At 36.0% G+C, this 27,400-nt stretch overlaps 1 protein-coding gene across 5 annotated transcripts; it reads right to left on the bottom strand.

The window, feature by feature from the left end:
* Positions 1-389: 389 nt before the first annotated feature.
* On the bottom strand, positions 390-26,790 carry LOC104883982 (uncharacterized). Of its 5 annotated transcripts, none has more exons than XM_010668564.4 (21): positions 26,147-26,790; positions 25,903-26,035; positions 23,209-23,540; positions 21,936-22,017; positions 21,564-21,858; positions 19,120-19,178; positions 17,115-17,204; positions 16,802-16,893; positions 16,459-16,557; positions 16,278-16,355; positions 14,482-14,566; positions 14,224-14,282; positions 14,062-14,131; positions 13,800-13,891; positions 11,161-11,223; positions 10,974-11,040; positions 10,156-10,380; positions 5,648-5,764; positions 1,609-1,761; positions 1,338-1,464; positions 390-967 (listed from the first exon to the last, which is right to left on the bottom strand). In XM_010668564.4, exons 1-20 carry the CDS (start codon positions 26,560-26,562, stop codon positions 1,366-1,368), a joined length of 2,706 nt encoding a protein of 901 aa, XP_010666866.2. In that variant the 5' UTR covers positions 26,563-26,790; the 3' UTR covers positions 390-967; positions 1,338-1,365. The 5 variants fall into 5 exon arrangements, with proteins under 5 accessions (XP_010666866.2, XP_019103037.2, XP_010666868.2 ...); XM_019247492.3 differs by having other exon boundaries at positions 390-957; XM_010668566.4 differs by having other exon boundaries at positions 390-878.
* Between the last annotated feature and the right edge of the window lie 610 nt (positions 26,791-27,400).

The raw sequence follows: 27,400 nt of genomic DNA, 5'->3' as shown, positions 1-27,400 counted from the left end.
TTTGGGAACCATCCAGACATACAACAAGTAATATATCAATTTACCAATTTGTGTTGCAAAACACCAAGAATATAACAAAGATAAGTATCATCAAACACATAAAGTTGGACATATTGCTGATTGCCTAGTAGATCCAAGAGATATTGCTAGCTAAACAACTACTTTCTTATTTTAGCTATCATATCATCCAAACCCTCATAAAGATATAACAATTTAAATAAGATCATTTTAAAAAGTTAGATTGCAATCATACCACTTTATTTATTTAGTAAATTAGAAATTTTAATCAAAACCAGTTACTCAATTACAAAAGTAATTTTTAATCAGTACATCTACTCTTTCGCAAAAGTTACTATAAATTGGACATCCAAGAGTAATATGTGGAACAATTAATTCAAAACCAGGTAGTAACTAATAATGAACCTGCTCAATTATGAGTTTATAATGGGGGCTAGATATTGAATCACATTTGACTTTCCCCTGTGATTTGATGCAACCAAACAATTAGTGATATGATTCGATCAAAATGAAAATAGAAGCTAACAGACAATGAAGATACAGTGTCCACGCTATAGCCAAAAAAAGTTTCCTTGTTAATGTACAAGTCATTCCCAAGGTTGGCATTCACCTTACATAATAAGCTTTAACGGTTACGACCAATCTGTACAATGTACGATCCCATATGATTCATAACACCGTACCAAACACCAACTTAGGCTTTTTGGATATTGTCACCAAGATCAATGCCATTTGATGTTGGAGGGACTTGCATATCAGCAAATTATTGCGATGCTTCGCAAAGCATAACAGAGCAAATCAACATGTTGCAAAAGACCAGGCAATTTTGCATCAGCATATCAGCCTATCACCCAAGCTTCCTGTCTAACACAAGCCAACAGTAGCCTCTAACACATTAGAATGAACTGTCGATGCAGCAGTCATAGTATTAATAATAGCCTGCAAGGAGCTCAGGCAGATCACAGAAACATTACTCTTATCAGCATTGGCAATTAGTTGATTCAATAGCAAAAAGAATTAAACCACAGTAAGAGATTAAGGACGATAAGAAAAATCGCGCATATTTGCAGGATTAACTAAGATATGTGAAAGATTATACACCTCAACCCACACCACCAAACAAAAGCACACATAAAATCAAAAAAGAACATATCCCAACACCCCCAGTCATATTGCCTAAACCATTGGTTGAAGTGTGTTAATGTTTGCCAAGGCAGAAACATGTAGAAAAACTTAGACTAACAAAAGTTTTTCCCCACAGAAGATATGTGTGCTTTAAGATTAAACCCCTTGCAAAGAAAGTTTCTAGTGGCTGTTACCTTAGAACCACTAGTTCTTTGCACCATTCTAAGAAGTTGGAACTGAATTGGAATTTAGCTTCATCTGAACTTCATTTAGGCAAACTTCGAGAGCTTTGAATTCCTCAGTATCTGTAAATGAACTTGCCTGCAAAATACATACAACAATTACTTCAGTTTTATCTGGGGGGGTTTGGGGGGGGGGGGGGGGAGGGAAGATGTGTGCAAGATTGATACTCAGATGGTGGTTTTCGACAGGGTGTGTACGAGAGACTAGAGTCTAGAATCTTGCCTGCTTCACAGTGTTGCGAAGATGCATTTCAGCTGCATGGAGCTCTCTAAGACTTTCAGTTGAAGATGATATTACCATGTATATTTTACAAAGCTCTAAGGATGCATGTGCATACTTTTGAAACCGAGCAACATCTTTCCAAACTTCTGATCCCTGGGGAGACATAAAGGAAAACAGTAAGGCATTGCCAAATGGCCAATAACTTCAAACCCAATATTCGACCAACAAGGCATAAATGGAAGAAAAAGATAAATACACATTAATGGGAGATTCTTAGCTCCATACTCACTTTAATTAAAATGTCATTCTGAGAGAAATAGAATTGACAGATAAGTCTATACACATCAAAAGGTTGAACCAGTCCAAGGTTCATAATATTAATTAGGAAATATTGATGGGAATAATCCCACCTTTGATCAGTATTCTTCAAACGATCCCACCTTTGAGCAATATTCTTCAAACGATCCCACCTTTGAATTAACTTAGTATAATCCCACCTTTAACCTTATCTTCTTATATTGGTTCATTACGTGTTAGTGACTTGAAATTGCAGGTGAAAACCCTCACGTGCTAATAATCGTTAATAATATGTTTTTTTGTCTTTTTCCTCTCCCCTCTCCCTCCTGCTACTCTTTGATTTTGTATCTTCTTCCTCCTTAATGATCTTTAGTCTGTCATCTATTCTCTTCTTCTTCAATTCTTATCCAGCTTCAACTATCTTTATGACGGGAAGATTAAACCTACCATTGCTAAAACTGATCTCTCTACTTTTGTCCTCTATAACATCATCAACCTCTTCAATTCCGCTTGGGCCCGTTTCTCCTTATCTTGAACCTTTTCAATTTCTTTCTTGAAACTTGAAATCATTTTCCTCTTAAGATTCCCACCACATTCCTCCTCATTAGTAGCATCAATCAGCGGCGACGGCAGCGATATTATATTTCAGTCATGGCTGCTAACACGCCAATCTCAAACTATTCTTCTAACAAAGATGGAATTGTCAAAATGAACCTATGACTACCATTTTTTGCGAAAAACAATCTTTATAATTTTTCTCGCAACTTAAGACCTTCAAAATTTTCTTTTTTTGGGAGATACAACCTACCCTATTTTCAGGTGTTGTCCACTGGTTTCCGGCGTTGACCTACCGATTTCCAGGTTTCCATAGACCACCTTTCTATTAATACTGCAAGTGCATCGGTTTTCTCCTTTTCCCACCCTTTCCCCTCCATTTTCTCCTCAAAAGAGTTTATAATCTCGACTCATGTGTATAGCGCATGGGGGATTTATGCGTGTTAACATTGGAAACTGACGGATCAATATTGAAAAGTAGGTTAAGGTTGTTTCTTGCGTAAAAATAAAACTAAAGGAGTCAAGTTGCCACAAAAATTATAAAAGATTGCTTCTCACTGATTAATTTTTCTATTTATAATGGATTATTTAACTAGAACGGTATCAAACTTTGGCTAGTTCCCCCAAAATAATACAACATTTGGATTATTATTTTATAATACAAACTTTATACTAAAATCCCTAGAGTAGGTCAAAACCAGTTTGACATAGTTCACGAAACGGGTACTAGAACGCATATACTAGTTGGCCGAACTTCGGATCATAAGGGTTATTTTTTGGTACGACTTTGGGGGTCATGGTTCATTTTGATACATTATTTGGTGCACCGATCCATTTTCCTACTCATAATTCCTTCCTTATTAAGAAATATGAAGTGGAAAAGTCAAAAATGTTAACAAGTGAATAAATAGAATATAAACTTAAAATAAAACTCAATCACTTGATTTAGTTTTATTTTAATGGCAAGTGAATTTTGGTTGCCTAAAACAAAAAGGCAGTAAAAGTTTAAAAGAGAGAAAGAGTTGTAGTGTACACATATCTTTTGGGTTCCCTTTCCTTTCCTACCTCATATTGATTAATTGATTAGAGTTACTTTGACTTTTCCACCCCCACCCCATCAGATTAATTAAACAATGCTCCCCTTCACCCTATCTCTCTCTCTTTCTCTCTCTCAAACAAGTACCATCCCCTATCTCTTTCTTCTAGCAGCAATAGCCGTCAGTTGGCAACCGACAAGGAGTCGGTGAACTCGCATCACCACGGGCCCAAGGCAGCCTAAAGCCCCAAATTACCTTTATCCTTCCCCTTTGGTTGGCTCAATTATTAGATCAAAGGTTTTTGATATTGTAACAATTCCCCTTTCTCTATCTTGAATTGATAATGGTGACAAAAAACTATATCATTATTCTCGAAATAACTTGTGTAATAAAAGCCCTAGCATTTTGTTACAATGTATATTCTTGTTTCACACTTAATTAAGGGAATTAGGGTTTATTTTCTCAAACCCCAACTCTAAGAAATTTCCCTCAATTAAGGCCTCTTCTCTCCCCGATCATCCTATCATATACAAAAAGAGAATGACCATTTAATTTTAGTACGCTAATTTGGCATAATTGGATCGTGTACCCTCTGAACCGTGTTTGGGAATGAGGGAAAGGAAAGGCAATTAGCAGGGGGTAGGAACGAATATGTGACGCCGTAGGAACGAATATGTGACACTTGTCAAAACCGGATGCAACCTGATAACACATGTAGACCAAGACAAGTGTCACTATTCATTGGTTGGTTTTCTTAATTTTAAGTTAAATATAAAAAAACATTTTTCTTCTTTTTTATCCTTAACCTCCAACCTGACTCTTTTCCTTTTTCTCCCTCCTCCCTCACCCGTGCACACTGGAAAACCCCCCTCCCCATCTCTGCCCGCGGGAAACCACCCCCCTCCTTCACTATCTCCAAGACTCTCAATAGCTCCCCTCCCCCCTCCCTTCACTCCGTCAACAAGTCCATCCACTTTCTATATCTTTCCCACCTCTTTACTTCTCTCTCTCTCCTCATCAACTCCCCTCCCTCCTCCCACTAAACCCGATGACCTCATAATTCTTTAGCATTACTCCAAAATCCGATCCCGAATTTTAAAATCAAGCAAACGAAGCCTAGCAGTAGCCATTAACCCAGCCTTAATATCCCTACACAACTCCGTGAGCACCATCCTCTTCCCAAAATCCAAAAGCCCCAGCAACGATACACCAGTCAAATTAGCCAGCTCTGAATCATCCTTGAATGACGAATGCCATCCGGCCCAAAATCAAACATCAGACCACCACCTAGAAGTTTACAGCCCTATACTCAAAAATATGAATTCCGGACATAGTACCCCCCCCCCCCATTGATTATATCCCGAATTTCTTCCCATCAATCGGGGTTTTATGTCGGAAAAAGACTAAGTATAGGAAAAAATACAACAGAGAAAGCAACTCAAATCAAGGAAATTGTAAGAAGGTTCAATCAATTTAGTTGGGTCTTTAGGGTTTTAGAGAAGAAATTAGACCTACAGCTAAACTTTTGCTTGAATTGAAATGGTGTGATGGAAAGGGGCTCCATTTTAGGGGTGGGGTTGGTTTTTGGGGTGAGGGAGGGGAAAGGGGTGATTTCCGGGTTGGGGGTGGGACAAGGGGGTTTCTGGTGGGCAAGGGTACAAGTACAACTTACTTTCACCTACTCTAGGAATTCTAGTGTAAAGTTTGTATTATTAAATAATAATCCAAAGCTTGTACTTCCTCCATTTTGTTTTAAATTGCACCATTTCGTTTTGGCACAATAGCACTATTCACCAACCAACTTTGTTAAGACATCTCGCATCTAAAAATATAGTCAAGTGGAGTCTTCTAGATTCTTCTCAATGCAAGGATTCCAAATATCAAATTTTTCTAATTTTTACTTATATGCAATTAGAGATATTGACGTTCAAAGAATTGTCTCAGTAAACGTGAAAAAAAAAGAAATTGTGCAATTAAATAAAACAGAGGAAATATTATTTTGGAAGAACCGGCCAAAGTTTGTGTTATTCTAGTTAAACAATTCATTTATTATTTATTAAGACTTTTTTCAAAGGAGAACGCAATTAACGTCTTAAGTAATATACTGAAGTTCAAATAGATGACAGATGAACAATGTCAAGATGCAATACCTGGCAAGATCTAACTTGCTTTAACAGGGCCTCTGAGCACATTGTAAGATCTCCCTTCAATTTATGCCACCGAGCATACAAGCCCCAGATATCTCCACTTCCAACACAACGAATAACCTGCACAGGGAAAAATATAATTGTATTCAAGAACTTCCAGGCAAGTAGAGATTCAAAGCGCTCAGTCTCACATACAAAATACACACAAGACTATGAGCCTCTAAGCGTAAAGTCAAAAATTATTCATTTCATCGACACGTGTCTTGGTTGGTGAAGTGTGATAGCCGTAGAATTCGAGGAAATCACTGGAATTTTGTTTGCATAATCGAACTTTACAAATTCTGTTAAAAATCCTAAAACCCATCAAATGAGTAGGAAAATCTCAACTTTGGTGCACTAATAATTGAACAAATTCCACTTTGGTGACCCGTGCTTTACATATTCCCATTTTGGTGACCTAACCTTCAACCTATGTTCCGACTTGGTCACCTACATTAAGCACCAATTTGTAATATATTACTAATAAGTATGAAATCTTTTCCACAATGTTGTCATGATCAAGGTTAGTAAAATCACTAAATTTTAGCATTTAATCTAGAGATATTCACAAATAAGCCAACCTTTGGTCGGTCTTCTCAAAATAAGTTAGCCTTTTGATTATTTTATAATAAGTCTAACTTCTATACCCCATAATTTTGAACAAGGTGAATGTTTAGTGACCGGTTCTGTGGATCAGGGCCTGTTTTTTCTTTCTTGTATATATGCTCATATTTTTATATTTTTTGTATTTTTGCATTGTTTTAAGTAGATTCTTTGTATTTGTTTGTACTTTGCCATTTTACACTTTAATTTTCTTTTTCTCCCTCCACCCCTCTCACACTCCACCACCAGTAGACCACCACCTCCACCCCTTTCTTTCTCCTGTCTCCTCCCCACCACACCCCAACATCCCAGCCCCACCAACCCGAAGCCTAGCCCCCGACCATTAAACCCTCTCTCACTCATCCTCGAGCGAGCCCTACCCCAACCTACCCACAAAAATCCGCCTCCCACCACGACCACCATTGTTTATGCACAACTTCGTTTAAATATCAGCAACAAATCCAAAATTGACATACCCATCACATGAGGAAAACCAACGGAAATGGCGATGACGTGGATATCGAGGGGATTCTTTGGAGATGTCAGAGACCCAGCGGCAAGAAGAGAGAAAGAAAAGCGGGCGGTGGCCGCAGGGGGAGAGGTTGAATTTTTGGTGGAGTGGTGTCTTGGGGAAGGGAGAAAAGAGGAGTGATGGAGGAGGGAGAAGAGAAAGGTTTTTGTAAAAAAAGAACATTTAAATTTTAAAAATAAAATTAAAAAGTAAAACAAATTGGACCAATCAAATAGCAACACATAGACATACATAACATGTTAAAGAGGTTAACAAAAATTCATAAGTTGTTTGAAATAGATGGGTATAAAAGTTAAGACTTATTATAAAATAATCAAAAGAATGAATTATTTTTAGAAGATGGCCCAAGACTTATTCCCAACATTTTCCTATATTATATTAGAAGTTCATAAAATTGTGATATATCATAGAAAAACAATATTGTAGAACATTTATTAGTAGCAAAATACTATAAAGGTAAACACCATATAGATATTTCAAAAATTCTCCCCCCTTCAACTAGACATATATAGAAATTTTACATAGGATTAAATATATAATGAGCATGGACTAAAAGTAATAATCAAAATTAGTTAGATGAAATTAACCAACTACATAAAAGAGTGATTCTTTTTTTTAATAAATACTTACTACTTCCTTTGTTCCTATTTGTTTATCCTAGTTTTTCCAATTAGGATGTTTCAGAAAGTTCCTAGAAAGAATATTCCATTTGTCCCATATAGATTTGAACACTTGTTGGAACACATAGTCTAAGGTGATAAGTTATAATGTGGTTATCAAAAGTTATTTTATTGATAGGAACCACTGGATTATTATTTTTATTCGATTGGAGACATAGTTGGGTCTTTTTAAATTGATGGAGATAGAATGTAGGCCAAAAGGGTGTTAGATAACTCTAATATAATAATAGTGGGACCATGCAAAAAAGAGAAGTGTTCAAACTAATTTGGGGACATACAAAAAAATGTTCAGACTATTATGCAACATATGGAGTATCATCTTGTTTGGACAACAAAAATTAAGAGAAAAAGTACCAAAAAATAAGAGAAAGAGAGTCCAATAAGAGAGAAGTTCCTAAAAAAATAGAGAAGTTCCAAAAAGTAGGAGCAGGAGTGCACAAGTGCATTTACCTTGGTTTCTTCCCATATTCCATATAGGAAGAACATATAGGAATGGACAATGGAGGGAGTATTATTTTACAAATTTTGTCACTTTTCTAAAACGTAGAGACCTCATTAAAAATGATGAAATTTTGAGCCCAATTGATTATCTATTCTTTGGCATTTCTAGAATTACTTTCTGATACTTTCTCCATTCTAATATATATCAAACGCTTCTGTCAAAAAACTCTCACATAAAAGAGAAGCGTTTCATTTATTTCAGAACGGATGAAGTATATATTTTTATTTCTTATTTTATTTTTTTCAAACTTCTATATAATTTTTACATCTCCTTCATGCTTTTTCAATTGCAACATTTTATTTTATAGTCACACTTGACAAACATTGACCGTACATTTATTCATATGCAAAATTAACTATCAAGAGAGATATTATTAAATTCGCTTTAATGTATATTTTCCAAATATCAACTTTTAGTATTTTTCGCTTGTACGTAATTAACAATATGAATGGTCAAACTTTACATTGAAATACGTGAAAAAAGATATGTTGCAGTTGAAAAACAGAGGAAGTATAATTTTACAAAAAAAAATATATAGTTTCGAATATTATAATCATTAACTGAAAAGTAATGCTGTTAAATAGTCGTCAGCCCGTCACCAAGTCGAAACATATTTTAAACCTCAAATCACCTATATTGGAAATTGGAATATAAAAAAACACAGGTTACCAAAGTGAAATTTTGCCAAACCTCGAGGCACCAAAGTTATCCTAAATAAATTACTCAAAAAAATTTCTAACATTAGGAAACTTTGACAAAACTACCCTTTTTAACACTGATTTATGAAGAGATAACATTTCCAAAAAAAAAAAAAAAAGACGCCAAAAAACTACCCACTTTGATGCAACTTGTTGCCCGACACTACCTTGAACTGATTCGGCTAAATAAAATCAACAACTGGCATTGACTTGTGCGTCTAGGTCAGTCATGTGACTTCATTCGCCCACCCCCGCCCTCCACTTCACAAAGGTATTCCTCTTTCAACAATCTGAAGTGGAACCCGGTCTGGTAAGTAAGGACTTTGCTCTCAGTAGAAGTAAAAAAGCCTTCAACAAGACCATCCGCTATTGAATCAGCTGCTATAGACTTAGCTAAAGAATGTCTTGCACGAGATTCAATGTTATGTGCTTGATTGCGATTTTATCACAGACTTGATCACAGGATTACAAAAACTCATTCTCTCGCTTAAACCTGAACTTTTTTCCGATAGCAAATAAAAAAAAATGAAAGAAAGTAAGAAAAGAAAGATAGAAGGGATTTTCTCTAGTAAGACCTAGGGGAAGAAAGCCTATCAGTCCTGTCACCATCCCAATGGCTGTTATGTTTAACAGCTAATAGGATATGCTTATATACTACCTCCACAATTTTGAGTTGTGAAGTTCGCTATCTTGGATGTTTTCAAATAGTTGCAAGTACCTTTTTTGGCATATCGATTCTCTTTGTCTCTCTCCACATTACATGGGTATCTTTCCATCTCTCTCTACCACTCTCCTATTACATGGGTCACATAATATATAGGAGTCACCCCTATGTTACAACTAAAAACCAGAGAAAGTAGGTCAAAATTTTGGGCATTTAGGAAAGAACGTACTAACAATATAAGTGTAGGTAGAAAAGCGTAGATAAACACCTTAGAGGATAGAATATTCGATGGAAGGTTGGAGTATGGAAAGTAGGTAGTTGAGATTATGAGCATTTTAGAGAAAACATAAGGAGGCCAAAGGTGACTTAAATGGAAGGAGAGGAAACTAACATGAAGAAAATGGCTTCAACATGAGCATATAACATTATAATCAATGGAGGAAGAGGATCATTGCTTACAACCACATGAGATAATTTTTTCAGCCGTATTGAATTTCCAGATTAAGGCTTTGCCATTGCTATTGTTGTTACTATACACTCAGATGTGAAAAGAAAGCCAAAAACACAAAAAATAACCCTATGTCAGAGAACCTACGAAATGGGTCAGCGTTGCACAATTTTTAATCTTATTTTAGTTCAATCACATCCTCATACCTGCTGGAGAACTTTCCCTAATAACTCCATCAAGCATTGCGTGTCAGAGAACCTACTCAATTATAGTTGTATTTATGCATATTTATATAAGGTTTCTGTTGTGGAGTTAGAATGGGAAGTAACAACAACATCCTCATACCTGCTGGAGAACTTTCCCTAATAACTCCATCAAGCATTGCGTTTCTCGTGACTCTGCCAACTGACAGCCTGAAACTGTATGATTGGCACAATCTTCATCACTTGTATTTGCAGAATATGGAGAATTATATCGTTTTTCCATTTCTTGCACAATTCTCTCTAGCAAATCTCCATCATATCTTTTGTTACCAGTGAGATCCAACACCATCTGTACCGCTTCCAGTGCCTGCAAGACCATGTATGAATCTTTTTTATGATATTTTAAATAACACTGAAGGTGTTGCATAGTAGAGCATTATGTTGGGAAAACATTCACAAGTAAAACAAAAAAAATTATTGTTGGTCAAATACCAACTAAAATACCAATTTGCATGTACAAGTGTCTTGTTTCTCTCTGACAATAAGGAAAGGAGTACAGGAGCACATGAGTGTGGGTTAATTGAGAATGTACTTACTGAATTTGATCTTTTTCTAACCTGGCATAGGTGGAGCCAGATATAACACAAGTATATAACCCACAGGCATACATGAAAAAGAGATACCATAGGCCATGCCATAATTGATTCAAGAACTGGCTGGTGTTAGTTCAGTTATTTGCTGAGCACTTTGGTTCAACCATTACCAATTCTCTAACATAAGACACTAGAAGAGGCTGGAAGGCTGACATTCTTTCATACAGTGGATTTGCTTTGGAAGCAAGTACTTTAAGGTACAACTTGTAAAATCTAACAACACAGCAACTGTATCATCCACAGTTCCGTATCATCATTACTTTATGTAACAAAAGCAAGAGAAAGAATGACCACTAAGAAAACAAACCTGAGTAAAATTGCCAACATCAGCTGCAACTTGACCGTAGTTCTCCCACATTTGCCAGCTATTTCTTCTGCCAAGCAATAAAATGTCAACAAAAAAACCACAGACAGCAGCAGCTATATATTCAGGGTAATTTTGCCTCAAAAAGAAAATAAAAATATTCAGGGTAATTTAGATAAAGCAGACAAACTTGATCTTCAGTGCTTCCTTGAATGCAATGAAAGCCTCCTTGCTTTTTTTTCTTATCATATGTCTGTAAAAACACAAGGTCCATCACAGCAATGTCAACAAACAACAGTTAATTTACTAGAAAGCACAATACACAAGTAATACCCGAGTTAGAGGAAGAGTTGTATTAGTAAAATGTATTGATTAATAAAGAAACAGCGAATTGTAGATAGGAGAATAGGCTGAATAGCAGAGGCACAAGGCCGATAAAAGTTGCTAAGGATCAATAAAAAGCAAACTCTCAACCAGTGAAACCAAGAACGCGGGACGTACGGCCGAATCGCGTCCTGAGTCGTTCGTACCGAATCGCGGAACGAACGCGACCTAAATCGCTGCGGTTCGCGTCTCAGTACGGTGGTCATGGCGTTTCCTTTTTCTTCTTCAAGTGTTCGTAATTTTGAATGTGCTTAATTTTGATTTTTGTTATGTTTTTCGAATTTTCAGATTCAAGTTGAAGGTATCACCGTATTATACGAATGATGATGGAAAGCTGAAAGGTTGAAGATGATGCACAGTGTAATATGAGACAAAAGTACAAACACAACTTGAGAAGCTTTATTGGGGGCCCATCATTTATTTTTTACTGTTTATCTTTCATTTTTTTTTTTTTTTTTTTTTTGAAAAGGTGTGTGGTTGCATTGGGAACTAGCAAGGTTGCAAGTTGCAACTAATATTGAATTTTTTAGCAGTATTAGTTTTACGAGTTAGTAATCATTGGGAACTAGCTATGGAGGTTTTTCTTGTTTTTTCTTTTATGTAATCACATTTTGAGAAATGGATTAATGGTAATTAATATTTTAATTTTAAATACATTTTTAGTTCTGTTTTTTCAGATTTTTTAAAAAATAAATATATATTAAACTAAACACCAAACGTTCCCGATTCACTCAAGGTAGCGTTTCCCGTTTCCGTTTCCGTTTCCGTCCCGCGTTTCGTATCGAATTTCGTTCCTTGTATCACTGCTCTCAACAGCGAGAACTCCTTGGAAATAGCAGTGACCACCCAAGTTAGGAAACAAGTATAAAGTAGCACTAGCAACTTCACTAAGCCAGAACTTCCAAAAAATAAAGCTACATAGTATGTTTCAAGCAGTGATACAAGGAACGAAATTCGATACGAAACGCGGGACGGAAACGGAAACGGGAAACGCTACCTTGAGTGAATCGGGAACGTTTGGTGTTTAGTTTAATATATATTTATTTTTAAAAAAATCTGAAAAAACAGAACTAAAAATGTATTTAAAATTAAAATATTAATTACCATTAATCCATTTCTCAAAATATGATTACATAAAAGATTAAACAAGAAAAACCTCCATAGCTAGTTCCCAATGATTACTAACTCGTAAAACTAATACTGCTAAAAAATTCAATATTAGTTGCAACTTGCAACCTTGCTAGTTCCCAATGCAACCACACACCTTTTCAAAAAAAGAAAAAAAAAATGAAAGATAAACAGTAAAAAATAAATGATGGGCCCCCAATAAAGCTTCTCAAGTTGTGTTTGTACTTTTGTCTCATATTACACTGTGCATCATCTTCAACCTTTCAGTTTTCCATCATCATTCGTATAATACGGTGATACCTTCAACTTGAATCTGAAAATTGAAAAACATAACAAAAATCAAAATTAAGCACATTCAAAATTATGAACACTTGAAGAAGAAAAAGGAAACGCCGTGACCACCGTACTAAGACGCGAACCGCGGCGATTTGGGTCGCGTTCGTTCCGCGATTCGGTACGAACGACTCAGGACGCGATTCGGCTGTACGTCCCGCGTTCCTGGTTTCACTGGTTGAGAGTTTGCTTTTACGCTAATGGAAACTAACCACATCTAACCTAACCAAGAAAATTACAATTTTCTTATTCTTCTGAAACGATCCGGGGAAAAAAATCGGATTGGATGGCAACAAATCTCCTTAATATAAAAATAAAAAAATAACCTTGTTGGCTACTACTACTACTAACTACTAGTACTACTACCACTACTACTAATAATTCCTCTCAAGTAAAAAAAATATCATCAAAGTGCAATATAATTATATTAGTCAGCACTCCCTCCGTCCCCGAACCTTTTCTTAATCCTTTTGGGTACAATTATTAAGAAAAAACTATTTGGTGGGCCTTTGTTGAGAAAAGTATAAATGAAATATTATGCAAAGTTAATGGTAAAAAGAGATTGAAATGATACAAGTAATGAGGAGAAAAGGTAGCACTACTTTAATTCTTGGATCCAGGTCAACGAAAAAAGAGTCAGCAATGTAATTTGGAAAATAAGGAAAAGGCTTTGGGGCAAAGGAGGGAATACCATATTTTATTTGAATTGGTTTTATTATATAACTAAAATTTTCCTCTTTGTATATTCCTCTCTCAAGACTTTCCTCTTTCTTCTTATTAGATATGATATGAGATCTGCCAATAACAATGAGTTCTAAGATCACGTCACAATCTGATGGTACTACAGAAAGATGACATGACAATTTGATAGAGCTACAAAAAAACAAGCTGGAAAGGAGGCAGCAAACAAGGAAAAAAAAACACATCCGTGAAGCATATTAAACAAAAAGGTGCTAGAATATAACAATATAAATGAGCACATACAGACAAGCGATATTGTTCCAAGCCTCTCCATTATCAGGATCAAGTTGAACCGCACGAGTAAAACCATCAAGTGCCTTGCTGACATCCCTTGCCTGCATTTGTGGCAGGACTTAGTTAGACCTAGATAAATTGCAGAAAATTATGCAACTCAAAAATGAGCTTCATGCCACGCAGTCAAAGTCAACAGATGAAGGACAATTCATTTTCCAGCAAAAAGCCTAACACAATCATATACTTAGAAGCATATACAAATTATTATTACCTTCAATGCAGCAGCTCCAAGGGCAAACCAACCATCTGGATAAAGTGAATTTAATGCCATGGCAGACTCCCTACATGAAAATGAACGTACTTACAGTAAAGAGAAGTGACAAACCCAGGCTGGGTAGAGATAGATCAGTAATTATAACAGTAAATTACATACCATAAAACTTTAGAGCTCTCATAATCTCCCCTGTTGTAAGCACTGCGAGCAAGACATCTCTGTTGAAAATAAACGAAGAACTCTCAGCAACAGCAAAAATCTAGCTGATGGGAATGTTCACCAACATCAACGGTGACCATGTAGTATATTACAAAGATTTACTATAATCCCCTTCCCACCCCACCCCCACCCCCACTCTCCAATAAACCAAAGTAAGGAAAATAGATGCCAGTGGATGGAAATATGCAGAGAAAGCACCTTAGCTCTTGCAGACCTATCATTAGAAACCTCTAGAGCTCTCTCATAGCAGGAATCATCATTTGTAACATCACCCAATGAGCACCTTCCAAGGACAAAGGAGTAAGACACAATTGTCAATCAGAACACATGGCAATTCATAATTTAGAAATCCAACTAACTCAAAGTCCACATAATTGACATAACGCCAGAAAAATATTTTCAAATGCTGCAATTAAAGATGCAAAGGCATGGACAACAAGCTACAGTCATCACAAACTCAAACCAAAACTTCCTTTTCGAGGAACAAGCATGTGAGATTAATGCACAACCACGGAGTAAGGACCAGAAGATCCTGAGTCTATGTAACATCTAATAAAAAAACTCCATGTTCCCAAAGAAAATCCTTCACCGAGTTCAAACCAATATATCAGTGCTTAACATGCTTTATTACAGACTTACAGCCAAGTCCCAAGCATGGACATCATCCAAGTTCAATTCAAAGATGTAGCACCATTACTACCATAACAAACTTGATACAAACATCACACAAATTTGACAATAAAAAATACATAATTTTGAAATAATATATGAAGCAATATGGTTAAGGCAGAAGCTCTAGTTCTCTCTTAAAATATTCTGATGCAAAGTTTTCCATGCTCCACTAATTATGAGAACTTAAGTTGTGGGTTTTTTAGAGGAAAGCATTTTTAATTAAAATATATTTCAATGGGAATCAGGCTTCAAATTTCATTTTCCTCTGCTTGGTTCTTTGATGTAAAGTTAAAGCGAAGAGGAGATGACAAAAAGGGGAGGGGTGTCGGGAGGAGCAAAAGAGCACGGAAGAAGCCTCATTTCATCCTTACAAAAGAAAAATGTTTCACCCCAATGACCCCATGAAAAAAAAATTCACCACCTTACATAAGAAAGGAGGAAATAGGAAAACCACTTATAGTCAAAAATGATATTCTCCCAACCAAATACAACCTTAAGGCTACATCCTAATTTATTAGTAGTTTTTTATATTCTCCTAAAACTATGAATGGCTTGAACCAAAGAAGCTATTTGTACCTCTCATTATTAACCATTGCTAACAAGCCAGTTTAAACCAGATTGGCATAATTACATTGATTCTTGGAACAATTCTTACTTCAAAGGTTTTGTAAATACATCTTGTCTACGGTGCCATTGAAAAAACACCATCTACCACCTTTTGCGCGAAATGTCAAGGCAATATTGTTCTTAAAAGAAGCTAACTTCAACCATAGTAAAGAAGATTCTTCGAAGATGCTATTGTTGATTTGCTACTGTAGTAAATTTTAGTCAATGCATCTTATGGGAGATATATCTCTTCTTGTGTACTAGAAAGTCAAATTGCCTTTCTATGCACATGGTGTTGCAAAATTCAACAAATTTTGAAGATAACGTTACAAGATTGGTTTTTATGGGACCATGAAATATGTACACATGGATAAACGTGAGATGAAAGCCTGAACCATGATGTCGAAGAAAGAGCTTATCCATGACATATACCTGTTTGAGAAAAAGATGGGTTTGCCATTTATGGTCAGATTGAAAAGCGAAATAATCTTACCCACCGCTCTATAAAATTACAAATGTTGCATAAAGAGAGAATAGAGGGGGGAAACCAAGGTACTTCAAACTATCATAACCATTAAAAAGGGACACAGCAGAGACAGAAACACAATTTTCAGAGCGCACCAATAATAGTTCCTCCATAATAGAGGTTCAACATTAAGCATCATCATTAAGCTACACCAAACCATTAAAAGTAAAAGGCAAGATGGGACACATACCATAACTTGGGATCAGAAGGTGTTTCCAGCAACCTTGCTTTGATCAGTTCAACTGCCGCTGATTTCTTCTCTAATAGGCTGTTGTGTAATTTTTGCATCATATTACTCAATTGGATTTAATAGATTAGGTCAATAATAAAAAAAAATAATAGATGATAAAAGGGAATTATCTTCAGTATACCAATAGCAATATATCAAATTATCCCAGAGTTCTAGATCTTCAAAAATTTTGAGTGCCTCCCCTATCAAACCACGACTGATGAGAAGCTCACCATACTCCCTACAGAAACAGATAATAAAGAAGAGATATAGAAATTGTAAAAAGGTGGAATCTTATATAAAGTAAATAGACGGATAAAAAGACTTATTACATGCTAAAAGAAGAGTGACGAAAATTGAGCATGAGAATTTTCAAAAGAAACAACAAAGTCCAAACATAATTTCATAATCAAGAAAGAAGTTTATGTTTCATCCCCTCGAAAAAAAATATAATTTGATTACTATTGCACAAGGAAAGGAAGTACTTTCTCAGAAGAGGTATGGCTGGGATATGAACTGCAAAAAAGGAACGAACCCTCTCCAGTACTTGGGGTGATGGCTCATAAAGATCTTGAACCTGTAATGATGTGCATATAGAAGGAAAAGAAATGGCAAGATCAGTAAAGAAAGAGACCCAAACCAGGGTCAATGCTCTCAAGCAGAGACTGACATATCTGTCATAGCAAAACACTTTAATTACTAATCACTTGCAAAATTAGAAAGGCAAGTATAACAGCCAACCACAAGTACTATTTTCTGGAAAAAAAAACAATTAGTGGTAAAATACGAGCATATTACCAATTTGTCCATCATAAGCAAAGCACGTTCCACAGTACGACTACGAGTGGACTCCCACCTAATGCGCAAGATGTTGCAGGAACATTTGATCTGAAGAGGGAATAGGCATATAATATAGATATAGCTGTAGATATAAGTGCAGCTATTAAACTTTGAACAGAAACTTACAATAAAAGCAGAGGTAGTCTGTCACAAATCCTTGAAAACCCCTCATGTTTTTTTATTTTTATACTACCATCTTAATACTTCCTTTGTTTTCTTTTAGTTGCAACACTTTCTTACTTTGCGTGTTGAATGCCAACATAGCTTTTTAGCTTGTATTTTCGTTTTGTTCCTCATCAAAAAGGAAACTTTATCATTTGTCCCTATCTATCTTCATTACATAAGTCTCCTAACCCCCATCCCTCCCCCTTATTACCACCAAATAACCACATAAAGCATAAAAGTATTTGAAATGATGTCAATTTCAAAATAAGTATGAGATTATGATTAAGATTAATTAAATGTTCTTGTTACATATTATTCGTTGCTTATCAAATCAATATAAACTCACTAGTCAATTTGAAAAACTGATGGAACATTAATTTTAAGCTTTGACCAATCATGCAATAAAAAATCTCTCTTAAATTAGTGCACAATACTGCACATCATATTAAATTTTTTGAAGAATAGCATGAGTATTTCCAGAAACATGTTTTCTGAGATAAAGAAATAAAAGCAAAAGATCTGCTTCCAGATGTTATATGTTAAACATGCCTAACCACTTATAGTGAAGAGGAGTAAACTGATACATAATTTGAAAAATAAGAAAACTGATAACAATTTGGACAAAAAAATGAATAAGAAAATATCACTTCAATTTTGGATTATAGAATTGAGTTTATCGACATAGCTACATTTAGATATTTCAACCACTTATATTGAAGAGAGGAATCAAATGTCTAATGGGAATATCAACCACTATATTAGCATCAGTGTACAAAGATGCAAGTCCAAACCCCCTATGCACCAACACAAGAGCCTCTTAAAAAGTATTGGGCAATGTTAAATTGTTAATGCTAACGAGATTATACCCTATTGTGTACAGACAATTGGAAATACTTGAAAAAAAGGCTTTTTCTAGGGAAGCAATTGCTCTTTATTCCACGTATTATGGGGGTTGTTTCTCTAAGGAAGTAACTGCTCTTTAGTTCCACGTATTATGGGGGGTCTTTCTTAGGGCATTGCTTCATCACTTGTTTTTAGGTTTTTTGTGAATTATCTTTGGACTAGTATGAGGGAGTTAGCACGAGTGTGCGCACTAGTGTAGGAAAGACTGAAGAGTTCCCCATTACGACTGGAGTGCATCAAGGTTCTGCACTTAGCCCGTTTCTTTTTGCTATAGTCAAGGACGGATTAATGAGGTCAATTCAAAATGATATACCTAGGTGTATGATGTTTGCAGATATATTGTGTTGATTGATGAAACAAAGGAGTGGAAAGTAAGTTGGAATCATGGAGACAAACTTTGAAATCTCGAGGCTTTAGGCCGAGTAGAAACAAGAAGGAATATTTCCAGTGTAAGTTTAGTGGGTCCGAAACAGAGAGGCGGGGGTGAGTACCTTAGACGGGAAGGTTTTGAATTCTTCCGTTATTTAGGATCTATTATCCAAAAGGATGGGGAATCGGATGGTGATGTGGCTCACAGAATCAAAGCAGGTGGTTGAAGTGGAAGAATGACACAGGGTTCCTATATGATCCAAGCATGCTGCAAAGATTGAAGGGAAAATTCTACCTCACAGCAATTAGAGTGACATTGTTGTACGGACTTAAATCATTCCATATCCCAGACAAGTTTTAGCGATCCTCCCAAACATGAAAGCACAATCCATATTCAAATACAAAAGCCTTAATTATGTGTTGTTCTTATCTAGATCATCATTGATCTAATTCATCTCATTTAGAAAAAAGCAAAAAACAAAAACAAATAAAGCTCTAAACCCCTTAGAAGCTCTGTCCAACTTACAGTGAAGTATGATGACAACTGAGAATCAATAGCCTCTATATATGGGGCCATCTCCCATCCTGAAGAAGAGATATTCACTTAGTAAAAAGGTTAGGAAAAAGAAAACATTATGCATACAACCAATATCAACATTTACATTTACATAACAAAGCTAGATAATAAGAGAACTACTATCTCATAAACATGAAGAGAAACAATGCAATTGATAAATAAGGCACAAACTACACGTCAGACCTTTTCATGGCTGATTTTATTTACCGCCCATATTTACTAAACACCGCCTATATTTTATAAGTATTATGTATTTAATTTTTTACTTTATTTCCCTCAAAAATAATTTTTTTTGCATAAACCGAAAGGTTTCGGTTCCACCGACCTTTTCTTTCGGTTCCACCATGGTGGAAGGAAAAAAAAAAAACGGATGGTGCCACCATGGTAGAACCGAAATTCTTTTTCATTTCCACCGTGGTGGAACTTTTGGCAGCAAAAGGAGTGAGGAAGGAAGAAGGCAGGAGGAAGGAGGTAGAAGAAGAAGATCCGGCAAAGTGAGGTGGCGGCAGTGGCAGCGAAGAAGAAGATCTGGGTATTTTTTTACTGGGGTTTGTTGCTACTTTGGTTTTATACAGTAGCTTAATTATATTTTCTTACAGATTGTAAATTAATTCAGAGAGTTCAATTTTCTGGGAAAAGAGTTGAATTAATTAGGAAGTGGGAAGAAATCTCCCGTTTAAGGAACTGGGTTTTTAATGGTGGAATTGAGAGAGTAAAATGGGGGTGACCGGGTGAATAATCTAAAGGTGCCGTAAATTTGCAAAAAGAATGAGTAGATAAAAAGGGAAGTTGAGGAACTTTCGGTGAATAAGAAGATCTGGCAGGAGGAAGGGGGAGGAACAAGAAGGGAGGAGGAAGTAGAAGAAGAAGAGAGGAGGGATCTGCTGCAGTGACGGCAGTGGTGGTGGTGGTGCCGGTGGTGGTGGTAGGTTAGATGAAGAGGAAGGAGAGGGAGAAAGAAGGAAAAAGAACACCGTATAAATATGGGAGGTGCAAGTGAATACGAGCGGATAATAGCGTGGTTGCTTTCATTTACCCACCTAAAATAATTAAGTTACAGCACCCGTTTCAATCTAGATGACAGCCACAATTTCTACCATCACCAATCCCATAGGCTGCCTGCTGCCAGTACATTGTTGCTACCGTAGTAAGGTAGCAACAAAAGTTACAATCAACAGGGAAAGGGGGAAGGGACACTAATAATAAATGCCAAAATACCTAGACAACCCACAGTTCTCATTTCCCAGGCTGCTAGCAATAGGAAATAGTGCCCTCTGTATAACTTCACAATATCCAATACTAACAAACCCTAGCTCAAAAAGTGAAAGTAAGAAGAAAAGAATGGTGATTAGTGGAGCTATTGACGATGCATCATGCTTAAATCAAACAGAAATTCATCTAATTTGACAATTGGTTTTATGAATATTTCAAGAACTGAAAAGACTATGGACAGTTAGCTAGTGGAGGCAAACAAAATATATAATGGAGTTCAACAAAAGCTAGGCAATGAACTCATACTTAAAATTAGAGAGATCAACTGGGTCCAAATATTCTAGTGCAGCAAATAATAGTGACATCGATACTATTCATCCTAATCTTGACATCATTGCAAAATAACGACATGCAGTTATCGGTTTGTTTAATTGCTTTAATAATCTCACATTAAAGGTTGTAACAACAAGGAGAGAGTGAATCAATTTTCGTGTTAACAAAAAATTTTACTTTCGTTATTTTTGGTTGGTAAGGAGAATTTCCTACCAAACCAGCAAGCAACCCGGCAAAATTCAGAGGCAAAGCCCCTTGGGAGTGGGAAACGTGAAAGTTAAAGTGGAGCAACTAAAAAGACGAAGGAAATCTTAAATAAGAAACAAAGTGCACAATAACGCAAGAGTCCTCCAAACCTAAATGCATTATTAATAACATAGATGATACTATGAAACATCACAGATTAACATTTCAGGAGCATCCAAATTTCATTTTAATACTTGTATTAATCTTGAGGATCTACCATTTCAGACACCATAATTTGTCACACAATTGCTATCAATAATAAAAGTTAACATGTAACCTTTATATAATCAGATATATGCTAGGTCATACCGGGAAAACATGCATCATGTGACTTTCCAAAAAAATCCTAATTTTATGTTTAAAAATAGAAGGGAAAGAGGCTAGCAGCTAGCTTCTTCAGTTCTTCATATCACACCAGCTTCTAGGAAGTTTTCCTTGAATGACAAAGCATAAATGGGTTCAGGAAGATTTGGGTACTAAGTCCATTACCAATGGTATCCTTGCTCTTCAATGTATTAATTTGCACATTTTAACTAACTTTGTGCACAGCTCCTGCTGAAGAGGTCTAACACAATTTGTAATGTAATTCAGTGAAAGCTTACTTTGAAACTCGTCTGACCGAGTACTTTTTTCTATTAAAAGGCATTGTGCGAGTACAACTGCCTGCTGAATTGCTGTCAAAATTCCATTGCCACCACTCGTGCCATTGCCACCATTGTCAGCAATTTTTGGAGCCATCATCACATCAGAAGCCTCTCTGATATGTTGCTGATTTTGATGTGAATCTAAGTCGTTCGAAGCATGTCTTTCATGAGAAGCACTTGCTAAAGGGGAGCTACTGGTACTACGATAAGAGCTTCCACTCGCAACAAGAACCATCTGTGGCACTGGCTCCACCTACATGCAGCCCATTATAATGATATTAGATACAGTTCTATAAGTAATCAAAAGACTAGAACTCATCAGAACTTTACTTGGTGGACTGTCCGGAAACCAATAGCACCGGTCACAGAGAGCTCAAGCCCCACAGACGCTGTTGCCGCTTCAAAATAATGCCTGAAAACACCATAACTATGGAGTAAGAAAAACAGATAAGATGTACATGTAGAGGAGAGAGGAGGAATTCCTTCAAAATTCATAGCCATCCCTAAAGTTAGCTTCATTTCCTGGGTAGACGTGAAAAGCAAATCCAACAGATGGCCCATTCAAAAAGGATATAGCTAGAAAGTATCGTTGTGGAGAAATCAACAAATAAAAATTATATCAAAGACTGGCTAATTGCAGACAACAAAGACATCACAACACTGTATTTCGGCCCTGCATGCAGACATTTGGAGAAGGGGGGAGCACATTCGTGGAACTTGATTTACTTTACTATTGAGCACACCTCGTGAATAAAAAGCAATTCTTGACAAAGTAATTTCAATTACATCCCCTTTGACATTGATTACATCTATACATTTATCACCTAAAAGAGAGAAAGTAGCAAATTCTTGCATACAGCATTACATTCTATCAGCAATTATTGTGAGACAAGGTTAAAATTTTTATTTTAAGAGAAGACTTGTTACTTCTATTTTAAGGATATCTTTTGATGCCTCACAATAAATTCATGTGAGAACCATTTCACCTCAGACTTGCTAAGGAAGCATGGCAAATAGATTCGAGAAACCTCACTCTCATCACCTTATCTAGTAGTTGATTTGAGGTTCAACTTTTGTTTATTATGTCTTGATTAACATTGGTATCCAAGATTTATTTAGCTACTTTTGGACGACAACTTATTGACTCTGATTCGTTGGAGAATTCCAATATACTTGCAGTGTGATATGTTACTTAAAGTTTCGGACTTTGGTACATGTCCAAGTGTCAATCTCTACTATTTTATGAGCCTTCATAACTTTGGCAGAAAATGAAGTGTCCAAGTGTCCATACCCATTTCTGATGATCCAACACAAGTACTTGAGGTAAATGAAGAGCATGAGTAACATGGTTGTGAGTAAAGATCTTATACATTGTGATTTAGCCAACTTAGTAGGAAGAAGTTGTGGACCGGTAGAAAAAAACATTGTTGGCAAACTCCTTAAGAATAGCAGTGGGTAAGCCAAGTAAGTAAGTAACACACCACATTGTTAATCCTCTATTGCTCAATTATAATTCCTGACTCGATTCACCGGCTCATTGACGGACACCTTTAGTAGGATATAATCTAGGTAAAAGCAACATATGGAAGGCGAAAGATGATACCTTGCAGGGTCAACACGTCCAAAAGCATGTTCAACTAATCCAGCTTCTAGTTGCAACATTGAGACAATAGTTAAAGCCTCTTCTTCTTCTAACGACACACCCCAATAACTTGTTACTTTTTCCACATTGCCAAAACAATTCAAACTTTCACCCATGAAAACTTGCAGCAAATCAAGTAGTGAAGAACAACGTTCATCCAAAATGTGTTGTTGTAGAAACATAAGTCTAGCGAGCCACCAAGTGCTAGTTCCAAGTCCAGCTCTACATTCAACTTTTTGACTGAATAATAAATCTCTAGTCTTCATGAGCAAAATCTTAGCAAACATCATATACTGCAGGAATTACAGGACACCAATTGAAAGATTAAAAGGTAACTTATATGCAGGCCAATCCTGTGCAAACAGACCAATAGCACAAGGCCCAAAATGTTGGAGGGCCTCAATCTAGAAACTGTAAAATATATTTGGAAAAAATATGAAACTTGATTCGGCAAACCTTGACTCATTGGTACTTCAGGCTAAAAAGGAATTGTTATGCACTAACATTTAGAGATCGAAGACAATCAAATACTTTCACCCTTATATTTTCTTTGTGCCAACTACCAACTTACCTTATTATCCGCCCCCCCCCCATTTAAAGTACTATAATCTTCCATTACTATTGTTGTGAACGAGTTACCTTTTCAAAGTCTAATAAATAAAATTATCTTGGTTAATTTTTCCCCCTTTTTCCACTTTTTTAGACCGGTAAGAAGAATAACATCTGGAATGCCCTCGCACAGGGTCCAGAAGCCCAAGCACTTGGAAGGAGGAAGAGTGTGAAGGGGAATCCTCCTCCAAGTGCCCCTCACTTGGTGGGATTCGAACCCCTGAGGTCATGAGGTAGAATCCCCACCAAGTGAGCCAAGCCAAGCTTGGTAAAACTGTTATCTTTTCCCTTTTCCAACTAATACATTAACATAATATCTATTAACAATTGTAAAAGCATAATGATTAACCGCCATTAATAACGATATGTTTATTGGAAGGATTTGCCTAACCTTAGAAATAACCACTCACAAGATTAGTCGTTACAAATGACCTTAAAAAATTATCTTCTAACTTTATATATTATATCTTTCAGACCCCATTCTTTTGGACTGAGATAAACTGAATTGAACTGAATTGAAGTGAAATTAACTCGACTGAGAGAAACCGAATTGCATAGAAAACTGAAGTGAACTGAACTGAAAATTAGTCCAAAAGAACAAGGTCGTACTCTTACCCCTCTCTCATGTTCCAACATTGTCTACCAATATGCATATAAAGAAAATATAAACATCATATAGTATCAATTTTTGGGTGCTTCATTAAAATAAGAAACAAAATATAAATTGTAATGTCATTTGTGTTATAGAGTATACTTTTGTATATTAACATTATGAAATTTTATTTTACAGGGCTAAATATATATTTAGCACAGGGCCCCAAAATTTTTTAAGTCTGCCATGCTTACGTGACATGTAAAACTATGCAAAATTGAAATGCATATGCTTATTGGGAAACGAAATGTTTGTTAGCTAAAACAAAAAGGGTAGAAAGCCGAAGTGCGAGAAGTCTTCAAAAAATAGAGACCTAGTTACGTAAACATATTTAGGAAGCGCTAGAAGGATAGGTCAATGTAAGACCAAAAGAAAGTTCTACCAGCCTAAATAGGCCATATATGACCAAGAGTCGCTTTTAAGGAATTGAGTTAACATAACAAATTATTCACTTTCTAAAGTTTACATCTCCATCATGCCACATGGTAGTCTTTCCTTGGTATTCTTGTTCAAGGGAAATGTTAGGTTATAATAAGAAAGTTCAAAGTTCGGCTTACTAAATTTATAATTCCCTTCCTATCATAGAAAAAAAGGTGGCCTAATATGTGGGATAGCACAAAATAGAAAGGTATGCCTAATATATGGACAGAGGGAGTATATTACACAATAATATTTGTTTAGAAGCATTAATCTAGACAGTTTCGTTTCCCCTCTACAACCATAAATCCCACAAGATATATTTAAGTACTGCAGTGTCATTAATGTTGTATTCATCCATTATCCTAAACAAATGCCTTTATTTGTTCAAGGACTCAAAGGCTGAGGATATGGACTTCTAAATTAGTGTTTGTTGAAGAAGTCCAATAAATCGCCATCTGCATGGAAAACTCTTGTAAAAGTAGAACCCAACAATTGAAACACACTAGATAAAATCCTTAAAACATATAGTAAATTACCCCCACCCCCTATAAACATATGGATTTTCATTCACAGTTTGGCCAGAATATACCATATCGAGAAAGTATCACTTGTATCGCTTAAAAAGACTGCCCACAATCATTGAATAGTTACAAGATATGATGCAACACCACAGGGATACTCTAGGAAAATGAGCTATAAAAACAACTATCCCAACATAAACACTCCAATGCCAACTCCTATCAGAAAACACAAAGCTTCCACATAATTAACACGTCATTGAAAGATAATCAGATACTCAAACCCACAATTCCTTATGCCACTATGACCATTCAGCATCTTCATAGCTTTATGTAAAATATTTTTACTCCAGTGCGAAATTACTATGTTTCTCTATATATTCTACTAAAGCATCAACTTCACAAAATCACCAGCACAACTTTCAACTAAATAAGATTATAACAAAATCAATGTACCTGCAAGTTGGACAATTTGGCAGCCAAGTCAGAACCAGCAGACATCAACTGAATTCGCGCCCACGCTTCCCATTCCTTTCCTTCTTTAACTGTTATCCACGGCAACGGAACTATAGGCAGCTCAATCACTGGACTACAAACATCAAACACATTTCAATTTCACAAATTCACACTCAAAATCCAAAAAAAAACACACTTCACTTAATTGTCACAATATATGAAATTGAATAGGAAAGAAAATTACCCTGTGAAGTTACACTGCACGAAAGCGAATAAGGAAGCAACGGCAACGGCAACAACAACTATTAACTTTAAACCAGCATCAGCATCAGCATCAGCATCAGCATCAGCATCAGCAGCATCATTTAGTAAATAAGACTCTACGCTTCTTTCGAGTTCGGCGTAGAACTGAGTTGGGTTAATTGACTCAAACGAGTCGGAAGATGGAAAGATGGATAGTAATCCAGCGGAGGAGAGAGAATCCACAAAGTTGCCGGATTCTATTAAGGTGATAATTTCATCAATAAGAGAGTGAATGGACGGCTGAGATTGAGTAGGATGAGGATGAAGAGGGGAGGTATTGGACGGTGGTGATGTTAAGGAGCAGCGAAGAAGACGGAGTTCGTACTCATGGAGGTGTTGTATTTCTGTATTCGCCATTGTTATTTGTTAGTGAGAGAAAAGCTGCTGATTTGCTTAAACGGCTCCGTAGTTTGAAAGAGGGAAGGGAGGTTTGGCTTCTTTTTTCTTCAATACTTCGTTTATGAAAGCATTTTTTTTAAAAAAAAAAAAAAAACTACCTAATAAATGTCCACCTTTAGAAAAAAACTACCTAGTAAAAAAAAAATTGTCAAAATTGACAATCTCTCCTTATGAAGGATGAGACTCGATCCTCGAATAGAAGATTATGTCAACATTACTATGCTATCACATGTTGCTCGTCGAGTATTGTTAATGTCGTCCTATTTTTCCTTACTAACGCCTTATATTTTTGTACAAAGATACATAAATTTGTCCCCGATACCCTCCTTTTCCCTTTTCCTTTCTTTATAAAAATCCCCCATATGTACCATGTGTTTCATACTAAACCCACCCCCACTTTCTTTATTCACTCCTCATTTTCTCTTTCTTAACCCTGTCATAACATCTTAGAATAGTAGGATCTCAGGCATTGACCACAGCGTTGACTGATTTTGACCAATCAAAAACAACTAACTCTGCCATCATGGCAGACAATATAAAAAAAAATCACCTGTAAATGTAGTTAAGCGCCTACATTAGACGTTGTGCCTAAATTAGACGTCTGACCAAAGGATTATGCGTCTAATTTAGACGCATATTATAGGACTAGGGTTCTAAACTAGGTGACTCATCTAAATTTTCTTTTTTTCATTTGTAAAAAGCATTGTTAATATTTTTTGCTAATTGATTTTTAGCTTAAAATTTTGAAATATGATATGTAATTTTAGAATTAGGTAGAAATACAAGTAAATATAAG

Source organism: Beta vulgaris, chromosome 8 (genome assembly GCF_026745355.1).
Source record: "Beta vulgaris subsp. vulgaris cultivar EL10 chromosome 8, EL10.2, whole genome shotgun sequence".
NCBI classification, from domain to species: domain Eukaryota; kingdom Viridiplantae; phylum Streptophyta; class Magnoliopsida; order Caryophyllales; family Amaranthaceae; genus Beta; species Beta vulgaris.
This window is presented reverse-complemented; position numbering and strand designations above follow the sequence as displayed.

Coding starts and splice junctions, on each gene's coding strand:
- LOC104883982 (XM_010668564.4), bottom strand. CDS start 26,562: ATGGCGAATACAGAAATACAACACCTCCATGAGTACGAACTCCGTCTT. Junction 23,541..25,902: donor CCAAATTGTCCAACTTGCAG/GTACATTGATTT, acceptor TAATTCCTGCAG/TATATGATGTTTGCTAAGAT. Junction 16,558..16,801: donor GCCATACCTCTTCTGAGAAA/GTACTTCCTTTC, acceptor CTGTTTCTGTAG/GGAGTATGGTGAGCTTCTCA.